The 12639-nt window shown below is 38.8% G+C and overlaps 1 protein-coding gene across 13 annotated transcripts in view; it reads left to right on the top strand.

Moving 5' to 3' along the window:
- LOC124622653 (protein polybromo-1) overlaps positions 1–12639 on the top strand; it is a 336599-nt gene that overhangs the window by 224261 nt on the left and 99699 nt on the right. For all 13 annotated transcript variants that reach the window (XR_006980668.1, XM_047148440.1, XM_047148439.1 and 10 more), the window contains 2 exons: positions 3311–3538; positions 3660–3836. Coding sequence is in view for 12 of the 13 variants with exons in the window: in XM_047148440.1 (XP_047004396.1) it covers positions 3311–3538; positions 3660–3836 (405 nt within the window). In the remaining variant the exon portion in view is untranslated. The remainder of the gene's footprint in view (positions 1–3310; positions 3539–3659; positions 3837–12639) is intronic.

The raw sequence follows: 12639 nt of genomic DNA, 5'->3' as shown, positions 1-12639 counted from the left end.
CTTTTTTCAAATACAGTTTATCTAAAAATTTGTAAAAAGGTAAACATTTACTTTCTGAAGATGCCTCATATATTGGCAGGAAGAATTTGGGACATGAGATGCTGCATCAACAATCCACACTGTCATGTAGCCATGCGTTGTGCACAAATGAGGTCATTGATACAGTGTGGCACGTAAGTCTGAGCTTCAGATTTTTGGAAGGCAAAAGATAAAGCACAGGAAAGAAGAGAAACAAAGAACTCACAAGGAGTAAATCAATGCATTCAAGAATAGTAACTAAGGAAAACAGGACTAGGTTGTGGGATGGAAGAAAAACCATTTGGCAAAATCATACAGTGGGTAGTCGAGGTTGGAAGAACAACAGTATTGTAAAAAGGATAGATTGGTACTCACCATATAGAGGAGATGTTAAGTTGCAGACAGGCATAACAAAAAAGACTGCTATATGTTTCAGCTTTTGCCCCCTCCCCCTCCCCCCCCCCCTCCCCTTTGTCCCCCTCTCCAACCCCCACTGAGAGAATATCTGCATTTGTGGACCAACACTTTCAGCCTGTTATTTGTAACCTATCTCCATATATAAAAAGACACCAATAATTTCCTCTGCTGACTCTCCACAGTTCCTTTTCCTTTACCACTCGGTGCCCTACTTGTCATTGTTAATGCCACTTCCCTCTGCGCTAACATCACCAAAGCCTATGACCTTGCCACTATTGAATACCGTCTTTTGCCAATGTCCAACTAACTGCAAACCTACAACCTCCTTCTTTGTCACCATGACTAACTATATCCTCACCCACAAAATTATTCTCCTTTGAAGCCATCACCTACATGCAAGTATGTAGTATGGCAATGGGCACCTGCATGGTACCATCTTATGGCAACCTGTTCATGAGCCATCTAGAGGCACCTTTCCTAATCACTTGGAATTCCAAACCCCATTATGTATTTCAAATTCATTGATGGTATCTTTGTGATCTGGGCTGAGGGTGAGCATATCCAATCCATTTTCTTCCAAAATGTCAACACCTTCTACCCCATTTCTGGTCATCCTCAACCCAACAAGTCACTTTGCTCGATGGTGACCTCCACATCAAGAATGGCTACATCAGTACCTCTGTCCATGCCGAACATACCAATCACCAGCTCACTTAGAGAGATATCTCCCATTCCGTACCAAAAAGTCCCTTCCGTACAACCTAGCCACCCCTGATCATCACATTTGCAATGACAGGCAGTCCCTCTCCCAATTCAAATACATCAAGGGTGTCACTGAGGCCTTCACAAATTGTAATTACCCTCCCGACCTTGTATGGAAACAGATCTCCTGTGCCTTGTCTCTCCAGTCAACTACCACCCCACCCCACCCCACCCCACATTTCCAAAGTGATAATATCACACTGCATTTTTCAGACTTAAGTTTAGTTTATGAATAGAACACGTGGACCTATTGAAGGTGAAAGAATGCCAAGGCGTGTTTTCAGGTTTTCTTAAAAACGGTCTCGGGCTTACTTTTTTGGATGAATGTGTTGCAAAACCTTGGAAGGGAGAAGTCAGTGAACTTTCTCAAACCTTTGTGGATATTTTTACAGTATTGACAACAAACTTATGGTAGGAGCATTAGGTGGAAAAATGACCTCCTTCAATGTTTGTGTTTAAGCAAACTGTTGGCATTTGCATGGCTGTACCTCAAAAATATGTGTTGCTAGTTGAGGTTTGTACGAAAAAATCTTATGTTAAAAACTTTAAACAACTTTTTTAAAGAAAGTAAAAAAAAAAAATCCTTTATTCAACAGCCAATATAATCATCAGTTATTTTTAAGACAGAATTTCAGGATGTATACATCCTATCTCTTCAGACCGTGCATTGGACCTTGGCTTCTTGTGAAGCATATATCAGATTTTGATCTCTTGGAAAATTATGTCTAAAGGCAAGGTATTTGTTTAATCAAGGGGTGTCATTTGAACTATGTCAAACTTGAGTGTGTGGTTTGGATTGTCTTGTACGGGAGACTCCCTTGTTAGTATTCTTGCACAGGATAGTTGTATTAGAATTAATTCCTCGTGTAGTAAGTTGTCTTCTTTGTGAATGTGTTGATGCAGTTATCAAATGTTACAGTAATTCTTTATATTTTTTGTATCCCCTGTCAGTTGATTTGAAATTAAGTATGCCAAATTTTCGCTCCATCAGGTGTTTGTTGGTAGGTGCCATGTGACCGCCATTTTACATCTTCAATTGCACATAGTTCTTCCACTATTATCTGTTGATTTTCCTGATATTATTATACTATCCAGTGGTACAGTATACACACAATTTGTCTTTCCTCAAAATGATAACCTTACTTTTATCCAACGTGTCCCAATAAAAATTCACAATTTAATTTGCTTTCCATTTTTGTTCTGATCAGTTGGCAATACTTGCTGTTGCTCATTTGTCATCATCTAGAGACACTGTGGCAAGTGAAAATGAATCACTTTACTGTTGATCAACAAGTTGTCATCATCAAAACTTACTGCATTTGTCCAACATTGTTTTAATACATAACTGTATTAAATACTGATAAGTTCAAAATAAAATTGTATCATCAATTCAAGGAACTAATGTTTTACGAAAAAATTAAATTGTGCATTTTAGTGAGGCTATATATGCATCTATTGCACTCCAGCACACACAGACATGGCGTGAGGAGGTGATCGTACACTGCAGAATGTAAAAATCTCTGTAATTAGATGAGTCACAGCTCTCAGTTCACCTTCAATAATCCATATTTCATTTGTTGTATGCCGGAATGTCTACTCTGCAGTAAAGAAATAGTGGAGGGACATAGATGAGTTGTGGCTGTGCTATCCTCTGTTTCCTACAACTTTCTGGGAATATAGCATAACAGTAGCTTTCAGGCATATAACACGGGAACAAAAATAATCCTTCAGTATTCACTGATGAACACGAAACTGACAGGGAAAGGAACAATGCTGCATAAAATAGTGTGTGTGTGTGTGTGTGTGTGTGTGTGTGTGTGTGTGTGTGTGTGTGTGTTTTTAAATATAGAATAATTAATTAACACTACTTTGAATATACCCAGAAAAAAGGGTGGATTAATCTGAATGTTATCCACAAGAAAAAAGTGATTTCTTGTTTCAACCAATTACTGATGAAAGCAGATGTCACGGTACAGTATTATATTAGAAAATTAGTAGTAATACACTCCAGCTTTTTCTTATGTGCAATTAATTGAAAATTACCCCATATGTAAAAGAAATTATTTGTTTTTGAGAGAAAATCATGAAACAGTGTATTTTCTGTGCTCCGTAGGACACAGGTGGAAATGCAGCACAAGGAGATTCACTCAGTTTCAATCAGCAAATTTACCATGTTGGGGACTTTGTTTATGCGGAACCAAAAGAACGTGGTATGGAGCCAAGTATCATCCATGTGGAAAGGCTATGGACCAATCAGGAAGGATGTCAAATGATGTATGGGAATGTATTCTTCCGCCCAAATGAAACATATCATGTCACTACTCGAAAATTCCTAGAAAAGGTACATATCATTATGTGATATGGGATTGCTGATGTATGGTTTCAGATATGTATGTCAACAATAAATATCACAAGACAGAATCTGTACAGTGCCTTGTTTAATTTTTGCCTCTTCTTTATAGGAGGTGTTTAAAAGTGATATACACTTTGCAACACCACTCAGTCAGATTCTTGGCAGATGTTGTGTTCTAAGTGTGAAAGATTACTTCCGCTTCAGGCCAGATGGCTTTCTTGATAAGGATGTATATGTTTGTGAATCAAGATATTCAACTAGAGCAAGAGCATTCAAGAAAATAAAGGTGAGTAAGTTGTATTTACTCGAAGAAACAAATTGCATGTGCTGTGATGAACTTCCAGACTTTCTCAGAATGAATAATTAGGCAAATACAATTACTAGTTTATGCACAAGTTTTCACTTCAAAGATCAGTTTGCTGTATGTGGCAGCATGTTGCTGTCTGTGTAGATGGCTTGTAATTTAGTTCAAAGTATAGTTTCTTTGGCATATGTTCTTGCTATACTTCTCATTTTTCTCTTAAGCCAAATGAAGTTATTTGTGTTTTAGTGTTGGATGGATTTGCAGCAGGGCAGACCCTGGGCGCCAGGGCTCTTGGTATCTGCTGTTATTCACCTTCATATCTGTTTCATGGCTGTGTATTTCAGGGCCATTGTTGTCCTTCTGGTTCATCATCATCTGCATCATATAAACAGCATCAAGTGTGAAGTCTCATCCATCATGTTTTCCGTTCCCTGGCTTTCTTCCCACATAGGGTTAATACAGTTCTCAGTTTAGGGCAGGTGTAAATTTTGTTCAATCCACATTTGTTCCTAAAGTGACAGCACTTCACTGAATGTTTTACATGATGTTATTAGACATTTTAACTGAATACCAGTAATTCAGATTACTGGTATTTAGTTAAAATGTCATTGTACAAGCTCTAATACTTTTGGAAATGGAATGTAAGAATTCCTGCTTTTGAGTCTGTCTCTAAAATGTTTTTCTTTATCTAAAACTGCTATTGTACAGTTATGAAGATTTTTGCTGTTCTATTACAGCTAGCACAACTACTCTACTACTCACTTAAATGTGATCCATTTATTATAAATTATCAGTCTGTCATTTCCAGGCACAGATGTGGACTCTGACCACAATCTATTGGTTATGAACTGTAGATTAAAACTGAAGAAACTGCAAAAAGGTGGGAATTTAAGGAGATGGGACCTGGATAAGCTGAAAGAACCAGAGGTTGTACAGAGCTTCAGTGAGAGCATAAGGGAACAATTGACAGGAATGGGGGGAAAGAAATATAGTAGAAGAAGAATCGGTAGCATAGAGGGATGAAATAGTTTAGGCAGCAGAGGATCAGATAGGTAAAAAGACGAGGGCTACTAGAAACACTTGGGTAACAGAAGAAATATTGAATTTAATGATTGAAAGGAGAAAATATAAAAATGCAGTAAATGAAGCAGGCAAAAAGGAATACAAACGTCTCAAAAATGATATCGACAGGAAGTGCAAAATGGCTAAGAAGGGATGGATAGAGGACAAATGTAAGGATGTAGAGGCTTATCTCACTAGGGGTAAGATAGATAGTGCCTACAGGAAAATTAAAAGAGACCTTTGCAGAAAGGAGAACCACTTGCATGAATATCAAGAGCTTTGATGGAAACCCAGTTCTAAGCAAAGAAGGGAAATCAGAAAGGTGGAAGGAGTATATAGAGGGTCAATGTACTTGAGGACAATATTATGGAAATGGAAGGGGATGTAGATGAAGAAGAAATGGGAGATATGATACTGCATGAAGAGTTTGACAAAGCACTGAAAGACCCGAGTCGAAACAAGGCCCCCGGAGTAGACAACATTCCATTAGAACTACTGACAGCCTTGGGAGAGTCAGTCCTGACAAAACTCTACCATCTGGTGAGCAAGATGTATGAGACAGGCGAAATACACTCAGACTTCAAGCAGAATATAATAATTCCAATCCCAAAGAAAGCAGGTGTTGACAGATGTGAAAATTAGCAAACTATCAGTTTAATAAGTCACAGCTGCAAAGTACTAATGCGAATTCTTTACAGACGAATGGAAAAACTGATAGAAGCCGACCTAGGGGAAGATCAGTTTGGATTCCGTAGAAATGTTGGAACACGTGAGGCAATACTGACCCTATGACTTACCTTAGAAGAAAGATTAAGGAAAGGCAAACCTACGTTTCTAGCATTTGTAGTCTTAGAGAAAGCTTTTGACAATGTTGATTGGAATACTCTCTTTCAAATTCTGAAGGTGGCAGGGGTAAAATACGGGGAACGAAAGGCTATTTACAATTTGTACAGATACCAGATGGCAGTTATAAGAGTCGAGGGGCATGAAAGGGAAGCAGTGTTGGGAAGGGAGTGAGACAGTGTTGTAGCCTATCCCCGATGTTATTCAATCTGTATATTAAGCAAGCAATAAAGGAAACAAAAAGAAAAGTTCGGAGTAGGTATTAAAATCCATGGAGAAGAAATAAAAACTTTGAGGTTCGCCGATGACATTGTAATTCTGTCAGAGACATCAAAGGACTTGGAAGAGCAGTTGAACGGAATGGACAGTGTCTTGAAAGGAGGGTATAAGATGAACATCAACAAAAGCAAAACAAGGATAATGGAATGTAGTCGAATTAAGTCGGGTGATGCTGAGGGAATTAGATTGGGAAATGAGACACTTAAAATAGTAAAGGAGGTTTGGTATTTGGGGAGCAAAATAACTGATGATGGTCAAAGTAGAGAAGATATAAAATGTAGACTGGCAATGGCAAGGAAAGTGTTTCTGAAGAAGAAAAATTTGTTAACATCGAGTATAGATTTAAATGTCAGGAAGTCGTTTCTGAAAGCATTTGTATGGAGTGTAGCCATGTATGGAAGTGAAACATGGACGATAAATAGTTTAGACAAGAAGAGAATAGAAGTTTTTGAAATGTGGTGCTACAGAAGAATGCTGAAGATTAGATGGGTAGTTCACATAACTAATGAGGAGGTATTAAATAGAACTGGGGAGAAGAGGAGCTTGTAGCACAACTTGACAAGAAGAGGGGATCGGTTGGTAGGACATGTTCTGAGGCATCAAGGGATCACCAATTTCGTATTGGAGGGCAGCATGGAGGGTAAAAATCGTAGAGGGAGACCAAGAGATGAATACACTAAACAGATTCAGAAGGATGTAGGCTGCAGTAGGTACAGGGAGATGAAGAAGCTTGCACAGGATAGAGAGCATGGAGAGCTGCATCAAACCAGTCTCAGGACTGAAGACCACAACAACAACATCAGTCTGTCAATCTGTGTCATTAATAATCACATACAGTATGTACATTTCTGGACATGCCATACCGTTATGCTTCCATGAAAAAGATATTGACATCTGCTAAACCAGCTTCTGAAGATGACAGATTGGTCTGTTCATCCTGGTAAAATGAAATTAAAATACCTGTATCACTGAAGATGGAATTTTGTTCTTAAATATATGCTACAGTTGCTGGAAAAATAGCAGCTATGTGTAAAATAGTGCCACCTGGGAAAGATTCCTACCCATTTGGTGTTACTTAAGACTTTTTTTTAATTGGGTAGTTTCATTTTGCAATAACTCGTGATTGGCAACACCTGGACATATTCTGACTGTGGATCCATCACAGGGAGAAAACAACTGCGCAGCCTGAGTAGATCTTAGTGATCCCAATTGGGCGTTATTGCAGAACCGAACTGCCCGATTTTGCCACCAAATTTACTGCCGGGGAAATTTTTTAAGGTGACCAAATGAGAAAGATTTTTTCTGGGTTGTAGTGTTATTGTTATGATTGCCGTGCTTCAATACACTGAAAATCCAGAGAAACTGGTACACCAGCCTAATATCTTGTAGGCCCCCAATAGCATGCGGAAGTGCTGCAACACGATGTGGCATGGACTCGACTAATGTCTGCAGTAGTGCTGGAGGGCATTGACACCGTGGATTCTGCAGGGAATTTGGTGGCCAGTGGAAGTGTTTAAACTCAGAAAAGTGTTCCTAGAGTGATGTGTGAGGTTTCACATTGTCGTGCTGGAATTTCCCAAGTCTGTCAAAATGCACAATGACCACGAACGGGTGAAGGTGATTAGACAGGATGCTTACGTATGTTTTGTCACCTGTCAGAGTCGTATCTAGACGTATCAGGAGTCCCCATATCACTCCAACTGCACATGCCCACACCATTATAGAGCCTCCACCAGCTTGAACAGTCCTCTGCTGACAGCAGGGTCCATGGATTCAAAACGTTATCTCTATACCCGTACATGTCTATCCATTCGATACAATTTGAAACAAGACTCAGCTGACCAGGCAACATGTTTCCAGTTATCAACAGTCTAATGCCGTTGACGAGCCCAGGTTAGGTGTAAACCTTTGCGTTATGCAGTCATCAAGGGTACAAGTGTGCCATCAGCTCCAAAAACCTGTACTATTGAGGTTTCACTGAATGGTTTGCACACTGACACTTGTTGATGGCCCAGCATTGAAATCTGCAGCAATTTGCAGAAGTGTTGCACCTCTGACACATTGAACAACTACCTTCAGTCATTGTTGGTCCCGTTCTTGCAGGATCTTTATCCAGTGCAGCAATGTCAGAGATTTGATGTTTTACTAGATTCCTGATATTCATGGTACGCTCTTGAAATGTTCGTACATGAAAAACCCCACTTCATTGCTACCTCGGAAATACTGTGTCCCATCGCGTGTGCACTGACTATAACACCATGTTCAAAGTCACTTAAATCTTAATAACCTGTAGTTGTAGCAGCAGTAACCGACTTAACAATTGCACCAGACACTTGTTGTTGTACATAGGTGTTGCCAACAACAGTGCCATATTCTGCCTGTTTACATCTCTCTGCATTTGAATATGCGTGCCTGCACCAGTTTCTTTGGCGTTTCTGTGTAAAATGGCAGTAAAAGTTTCATAACTGTTGAACTATTAGTTTTAGAGAGACAAAAACATTTTATTCAGAACAAAAACGGGCACTATTTAGCCCTGTATACGACACAGAAAAACCTGAAATCTCCAAAAGTATTGGTGCTAGAGCAGTGAAATTTTAACTGAAGATCTGTAATTCAGATGTCTAACAACATAATGTTAAACAATGACTGAAATGCTGTAATTCAAGGATACTTTCTGCAAGCACTATAGTTCTGAAATATCTTTAGGCTTTTCTTTCTACAATTCTCCAGGGTGTATACGCCCCGGGACAACCGGGAAATCTGGGTAAAACCTGGGAATATTTTCGTCCAGGGAAAAAACCAAGAAAAACCCGGGAATTTTTTAGAATTGTGGGAATTTTTCATTATGTAAGTTTTCAGTAAAATTTTTGTAATTTTGACTGGTAAGAACAGATACTCTAACAAAGAATTTTACTTGAGCCCTCTACTGCAAAATAATATTGCCACAATAAAATATAAACTAGGGAAAGAAAATCAAAATCAACATCAAAACACAGTGCACACACAAGCTTCTGCCAACACCAAAATGTGTCAAAGGCTTTAGGATGAAGACTATGCAACACTTTAAAAACAACAAACTGATTCCATTGATAGTGATATCACAACAGTTTCCATTAGGTTAATTTGAGCATTTGCCAGCGGGCTCATACGCATAAGCAGTTGAGTCACATACGAGCAGTACCTGCTTCCGCTCATGGCTACTTGAAGCACGGCTGTTAGCTGTATCAGCAGTAGCAACAAGCAGCCAGACGCTAACCAGAAAAATTCTTCTGGTGAGCCCAAGCTGCCAGATTCGCGCATGCGCAGAACATTCTAAGTTGCAGTGGAGGGGGCTGTAGTCTCCACGTGACCCATGTTTGCGTTTAGTTATTTTGCTGTTTCTTCTTCGTTCACAACTCTCATGCCAAATGAAAACAAAACGGATTTCTGTGGCCGAGAGCTAGCAACTGAATTAAAATACATTGACATACTTATGGAAGGCTAAAGTATGTTATTAGTTCCAGTTTCCTGATTTTTATTGCATTAATTGCCTTGCACAATAGTGAAGTTATTTTTGTCAATTTGCTGAAGAAATTTGGCTCTTATTAATCTTTTCCGCAGAGGCAGTTAACTTATTTGAAACGAAGTGTTTCGTTCCACAGTATTGTCTAGTGTCAACTGTTTGCTGAATTACTAGTGCCTGTTTTTATCTCCTGGCATGTATTGTGTTATGCCATAAAGAACCAAACATAATATTTTCCTGGTACTTGAAGAAAATTTGCAGCCTGAAAACCGCAGTGAAAAGTGTAATGTCAGGTTGGGGCTTACTTCATTGTGAATCTGGACATACGAATGTGCCCTTTCAGCCGAATAATGCATTTTAGTCTGGTTTACAAAATTCCAATGCTCTTTGAGTACCCTCTGATGTTCTGTCTCATTTACGACATATATAAGATCTCTTAATGCTGTATAGGTACAATCATGTGGGCTTCCTACGTCGTCATAGCTGTGCACGTGCAGCAATGCCATTTTCTGCCACTCTCTAACAACTGCTGTAATGAAATCTAACAGGTCTTGGGAAAATATTGCAAATTGTGGTTGAAAAGAGTTACTTGCAAAGTAAATTCCGTGCTTTGCAAAATGAATTACCTTACATGTGCGAATGTGCTTTGAATTTCTTTGAGGGCCAACCACTTCCAAAATTTGGCATCCAGACATTTGTGTATTGTTTAAAGTTTCAGAGGCACATTTGTATGATGTATATTAAAGTGTAACACGTGCAAAAGAGACTAATATTATATGTAGAAAGCTTAGCTTTTCTTGTAGCTACACTAGGTATATTAATTTCAAACATTAATTTTTTCTATTTATGTGTTCGCACTACTGAACAGTGATGGTGGTTGTTATTGGCTGACTACATCAGGTGTCCTAGGCTCTGAATATCTGCTCTCATCGGCTGGCGAGATCGCATGACGTCAGCTATGATTGGCTTACTAAAGTGCATCACAGTCTCGATTTCAGTGCTTCGGAAACTAACGTGCAGTATTTGGTGGAATTCAAATCTATAATGTCCACAGCTCGTGGTCTCGCAGTAGCGTTCTCGCTTCCCGTGCACGGGGTCCTGGGTTCGATTCCCGGCGGGGTCAGGGATTTTTCCCGCCTCGAGATGACTGGGTGTTGTTATGTTGTCTTCATCATCATCATCATCATCATCATCATCATTCATCCCCATTACGGTCGGAGGAAGGCAATGGCAAACCACCTCAACTAGGACCTTGCCTAGTAAGGCGGTGCTGGTCTCCTGCGTCGCTCCCCTACGCTCTGTAAAGAAGTATGGGAATCATCATCATCATCATCATCATAACTTTCGTAATATGAAAAAGTGTACATGCTGCTGCACATCAAAGATCTTTTTAAAAATGCTTTTTTTAAATAATATTGGTTTATTTATTTATTTTTTTTTTTAATTTTTTTTTTGGGGGGGGGGATGATGATGATGATGATGATGATGATGATGATGATGATGATGATTTCCTAAAGTGCTGGGAAGTTCTATGCCCGTGTATAAAATGCTAACCATTCAAAAGGTTGTCAAGTTTCATGGTTCCGAAAACAATCTGTCACCTAACTTGGAAAAAGTTTATTTTCACCTGGGGAGAAAGTGTATTTTCAACAACAACATCCGGGGAATTTTTTTTCCTTGTCCATATATACACCCTGATAAATGTTCTTGTGCAATAATGTGTATCTTGCCTCTTGTGAAGGGTATCCCAAACTAATCTTCTAGTCTATCGTGTTTTTGATCAAATGAGAACAATAAAATGTACTGATCAGCTAGGTACAGATTGTGGAAGAAAAATATTCTATTGCAGAATCTGTAACAGTGTTTATATGTAAATCATGGGGAAAATGTAGGGGAGAAATGTACACGGCAGATGATGTAGATTGAAAATTTAACTTGTTCTTGAAAATATACCTAAAGCATTTTGAATCTAATTTTCTGCAAACACAAATAACTGCAAAATCAAACAAAAGCAATGACAACTGATAGGTAACTCCTGGGAGTAAAGTTTCGTGTACCAGGAAGAGAGAGCTCTGCCTAATTCAGAGGACAAACTGTAGTTAAGATTGGAAACCTTACAGCAGTAATGTAAAATCCTCTAGTATTACTAAAAAGGAAAACGTGCACATAAGAAACAAATTCCCTCAAAGAATAACCTGAAAACAATTGGAACATTATTAAACAACACACATATAAAAATACCAACCTTAATGAAATTGAGACCCCCCCCCCCCTCCAGAAAATAGCTTGGCCAGAAACTATGAAACTTTCAAATTATTGGCCACCAAATCAGGTCAACAATGAAATGCAATTTCGTTGGATTTGCTTGTGCAGGCACTGCATGCGTCATCAAACATCATCAGTTTCTAAATACAAACTGCAAGGAGATCAGAAAATTAATCATGTCAGTAAAAAGTAGTAATTTTGCTGACTATGATTTTGATGTTGTTTCTAGCAGAATATTGCACTCTGACCTTGACTTTATAGGATTACCCTTGAGCTATCTTTGTAATCAATGACTTGAGGCATATTTACTGACGGACTCAGGTATGCTGTAGTAACACCTCCTATTAACTGGGTATAAGCAAACCACATCTGTGATTACAGATCAGTTCAACTCCTTGCAGTATTTCCAAAATCATTTCAGAAAGTGGTGTGTGGTAGAATTGTGTCTGTTTTAATTGAGCAGAGCATGTTAATTGTTTCTCAGTTTGGCTTTCCTAAATGAGAACTCCATAGAGAAAACATCACAAGTTAAGTGCTGGAAGAGACAAATGAGAAAATGTATCCTGTGGATAAATTGTGTTACATTACCAAATCTGTTGAATGTATGACTCACAAAATTCTACCAGGAAAACTAAAGTGTTTTGGCATTAATAGCATCCTTTTTGCATAGTTGGAGTTGTACCTTCATAACGGAAAGAGACAGGTCTCACTGACAGACTGTGACAGGGGACAATGGGGGGAAATAGTGTGGGGTCCCATAAGAATTGTTTCTGGGCTCATTCTTATTCTTAATGTACACAAACAGATCTTCTAATGCCTTTAAAGGTCAGTTCA

This window comes from Schistocerca americana, chromosome 7, assembly GCF_021461395.2.
Source record: "Schistocerca americana isolate TAMUIC-IGC-003095 chromosome 7, iqSchAmer2.1, whole genome shotgun sequence".
In the NCBI taxonomy this organism is placed as follows: domain Eukaryota; kingdom Metazoa; phylum Arthropoda; class Insecta; order Orthoptera; family Acrididae; genus Schistocerca; species Schistocerca americana.
Note: the sequence above shows the minus strand (reverse complement) of the source record. Positions and strands in the feature narration are given on the sequence as shown.